Consider the following 4,397-nt stretch of genomic DNA (forward strand, 5'->3'; position numbering starts at 1 on the left):
TAAATTGGGGAAGTATTCAGGAAGCCCACTGTAGGATAAGGAAATTGAGGTTAGAGTGAGTGAGCTCCCATCTACACTTCTAGCCTCTCAGAATTTGCTGGCTGCTTTCTGGTGGATGACTTGGTTAGGGACAGTGACTAGGGCAACTCAGGCCATGGACCTCTATAGAACACACCATTGGTCCTCTGAGTAGACCTGATCCACTCACACCAGCTGTGGCCTGTCTTTTGAAAGTGCACATCTATGAAAAATTGTTTGACAATTGTTCTCTCGTTTGTCAATGAATCTCATGCAGGTAAAATTGGTCACTTGGCTGTACTCACTGCTCATAAACCACCAGAGCTCATACACACGGAGGGCTCAGCTGGCAGGACACCCTTCTAAACAGGTTTTTTTTTTCTTCCCCATACAAATTGCTAGTCATTGATTTGAGATACAAATGCAGATTTGGAATTATTGCTTTCAGAGTTCAAACTTTAATTTTCAGACATATGTCCAGACCTTTTTATCGGTTCTTTAAAATGGGCAGGAGTGGTCTGTAATTACTTGGGCTCTGTCTTTTAATACCTTGAGAGTAATAATCTTCATAGTTTGTAGGAGTGAAACTAGCTATTTAAAAAGTGGTGAGTTATTTTAACAGCCTATGTGCAGGGCACTTTGGAAAGTAGGTAGGGATTATGTACCTCTTTTCTAATACCTAGGTGGGAAGTGGGCTTCTTTTTATCCTTTTGAATTCATTTTTAAAATGTATGGCACTCTATCAAATACTCAATTATTGATGTGTGAAATGCTTTGAGGCCTTGGACAGAAAGCTTGTACCTCGAAGGACATAGGCATTGGTGGCCATCTGGAGATACAGTCAGTCATGCTCAGACAGGCTGGTCTGGCAGGTGTATTTCCCTTGGTATGACCACCAAGAAACACAAAGCAGTTTCATAAGCCAGCTTTGGTTACATACTACTAGAGAGAAATAAATTTCCATGGATAAGGTACCTTAGAAGAACTTTTTTTTTTTTCATGCCTCAGCCAGTTTTCTTCAGGACAGTTCAATTTTTTTTAATTTGAATTCTATATATGAAGAATATTTTAAAAATTTTAAGTCCTGTGATTCATCTAGGAGCCAAACTGACCACATAACTAACCCCAGTTTAGTATTCTCTAAGCTTTTTCTAATCTTCACATTGTATCCTTCTTAGGATGGTGTTAGTCAAAATCTGTGAGAAATGGCATGAGTTTGGACAGAAATAATCTTTTTCTTCCTTTCTTACCAATATTTTTTTTAGTCACAGAGGTTTTGCTTTAACTGAAGCAGAAGAATCCCAGAACAGTGGGTAGATATAACCTGTTAATATACTCATGAGGTGTTTTCAAATATAAAATATGAATATACTTATGCAAAATAGTTGTAAATTAAGTTAAAATTTGATATTTTACAAAAACTTAGATTTTAAAGAATCAGTGTGTGGATTAGTTATATTTTAACATTTTCAGTGATATTTGAGACTTTACAAAAGTATTTCAGTAACAAGCAAGTAATGAAAGCTATTTATTATTACAAAATGGTCTTACATTACTATTTTTTGCCAACAGGAAAATGTTTCCCCTCATTGAAGTATGTCGATTATTGTTTTTTGGAAATGTCAAGCATAATGGTAATATCAGGATTCAATTTGTCCTATTAAACTATTACATATTGATCTAAACCCTAGTTTCTATTTCTACAAAGGCCTATTCTATTTTCACTTAAAAAAATGGATGCAGAAGAGAACAGCAAACAAATATTCAAAGTAGAAAAAAACTCATTTTTAATCAACAGACTTTAGAGTCTAGTCTTTCCATTGGTTCTTTAAAAATAGTAAACCCCCCTGTCTCCCAACCCCCTTTTGTTCTGCACCATTAAATTGTACTGTGGCAAAACAATTCCGGCGCAACCTCTTTAAATCAGTGTTCTTTTGAGGTTGGGTACCATGTACCACAGTAATGAAGAAGGCAAATGTTGGAGGGGAAGAGAGGATGTTGAGTCAGCCTTGTTGCAAGTAGCAACTGGTGGTATCTCTAGTCTGTACTTCTTATGCAAAACTAAAATTTTTGAAAAGAGGCCATCTGCTATCATAGGCCATCACTAAGAACTTCTAGTTTGTCTTGAGAGAGGCTGCAACGTTGTTGTGCACAACATAATCACTATTAATATAGCAGGCTGCCTCTTGGCAGCACTGCAAAGTACTCATAACCAAAAGGCCATCTTTTAAATTAAATTGTAGGATCTAATACAAACCATTTACATATCACAATCTGAGACTTTGAAATAGGAGGAACATATAATGGTTTCCAAAACATCAAAAGAACCTATCTTACTTTAAAGTCTTCATTAAAAAAAAAAAAAAAAGTACAACAGAGCTTGAAGCATTAGATAACTTTGTCCATTGTTACAGATTAAAACTTCCAAAGCAAATAAAAGAACCACAATTTTCTATGTTCACCTTTAACTGGGGGAAACTTGGCAAAAGTATTCAAAGGGAAGCACTTGAACTTTCTCAGCATTTCTTTTATAACCTGGCTCTTTCTCTCTCCCATCCCCAAAGAAGAAGAAACAAATACCAGAATCCTTTGTTTAAAATATGAAAATATCTTACAGGAATAAGCCCTAACAATACAGGATCTTACTGGAACTAACTTTAGTAAAAATTAATACAGGCAGAGAATTAGGGCTTTATTTTGGAGCTTTGGGAGGGGAGAGCCCCATGGAGGCATCTGGAGTTTCATGTGAGGCCTCCTGGGGAGGGGGTTGAATGGTTGCCTTTAAGATGGGAATCTTTTGTCTTGGGAAATGCTGGTGACTGAACCTTGACAGCTAAGCACAGGTTGCTTCATCCTTTCATGCAATCTTTTTCTAACAGCTGGGCAAATGTGTTAAACTGGTTTTCTGGACTTCCCTGAGCAGTATCTAATGAGCAAATAACACAATTCTGTGACATTTAGCAGGATACATATTCCAGACACTGCAATCATGAACACCGTAAAGACAGTCTTTTCTGTGGGCCTGGAGATAAAGCAGTCCACCGTATTGGGACAAGGCCAGGCGTTACACTTCACCAGACGCTGCATGAAGAAGCCATTGTACATGACGTAAAAGACATACATGAAGACAGCTTCGAAGATGACCCGGAAGAAGATGCTGCTGGTGTAGGTCCACCACAGGGACCCTTCAATACGAACCTTCTGGGTTTTGATCTCTTCAATGTCCTTATATTCATTCTTCATCTCTCCCTTCATGAACTTCCTTTTCTTCTCATGTCTCCGGTAGGCCACGTGCATGGCCACCAGGAGTGCTGGTGTGGATACAAAGATCAGCTGCAGTGCCCAAAGCCGGATGTGAGAGATGGGGAAGTGGTGGTCGTAGCAAACATTTTTGCAGCCAGGCTGGAGTGTGTTGCAGATAAAATCAGCTTGCTCATCTCCCCATACCTCCTTGGCAGCCACCACAAGGATCATGATGCGAAAAATGAAGAGGACAGTGAGCCAGATTTTACCAATACTGGTGGAGTGTTTGTTGACACCCCCCAGGATAGTCTGTAGTGTGCCCCAATCCATCCTGTTCTCTGGGAGGTTGGTGCTGGAAAAGAAAAATGAACATGACATAGAGATCACTAGTCTGGACAGAATCTGGATAATTTCTCTGGGTCTGGGAAAGTAAGCACTTTTAAATCTCTTCCTGAGCATTGACTCTATCCTCCTCCAAAATAGTGAAGGCAAAACCAATTTGGTTTGCCACAGGATTAAATATGTAGCTCCTAAACAATCTTGAACAAGTTTCTATATGTTTGCTAATAATGAGTAGCTTGTTCACTTGAGTAATTCACCCAATCTTTAGCATATAATAAATATTTGGGGTATGGGGTACACCGATGCAAAGTACTTGTTAGCTTAAAGGTACAAATGAGTTCTGACCCAATCTATTGATTCTTCCACAGATTCTCCTGGGATATTACCAACTCCACCACAGCCATTCAGGGTTCAATAGTTAGATCCACTGGTAGCAACAAGTTTTGGACTGTACCAGTGGAACTGCCCTAGTTTTGACCAGCATTTACCTTAAATGCTGAGAGGCCAAGTTCAGGTGATATAATTTATGGAAGTCCACCTAATCCAGTGTTGTATCAATTTTCCCTGCAGAACCCCTTTACTTAAAATATTTCAGTTCATTTTCATAGGCTTGGGATGTAGCAGTGAAATGGTTATTACAAATGGTTCTATTTACATTTGACACCCCCTGCAAATTAACATTTCACCAAGGGCCTTGATTCCTTCTTCTATATGGAGAAAAGTAGGAATAAATGGTCTCTTCAAGTAGAAGAGTTGCTCTGTGCATGGATTTTTGTGTACAGGTTGGTGGCCTC

At 38.8% G+C, this 4,397-nt stretch overlaps 1 protein-coding gene across 1 annotated transcript; it reads right to left on the reverse strand.

Moving 5' to 3' along the window:
* Window positions 1-2,910: 2,910 nt before the first annotated feature.
* On the reverse strand, window positions 2,911-3,591 carry Gjb2 (gap junction protein beta 2). Its single transcript, XM_026394943.2, has one exon. The coding sequence runs from the start codon at window positions 3,589-3,591 to the stop codon at window positions 2,911-2,913; it is 681 nt and encodes a 226-aa protein (XP_026250728.1).
* Between the last annotated feature and the right edge of the window lie 806 nt (window positions 3,592-4,397).

Source organism: Urocitellus parryii, chromosome 2, assembly GCF_045843805.1.
Source record: "Urocitellus parryii isolate mUroPar1 chromosome 2, mUroPar1.hap1, whole genome shotgun sequence".
Lineage (NCBI taxonomy): Eukaryota > Metazoa > Chordata > Mammalia > Rodentia > Sciuridae > Urocitellus > Urocitellus parryii.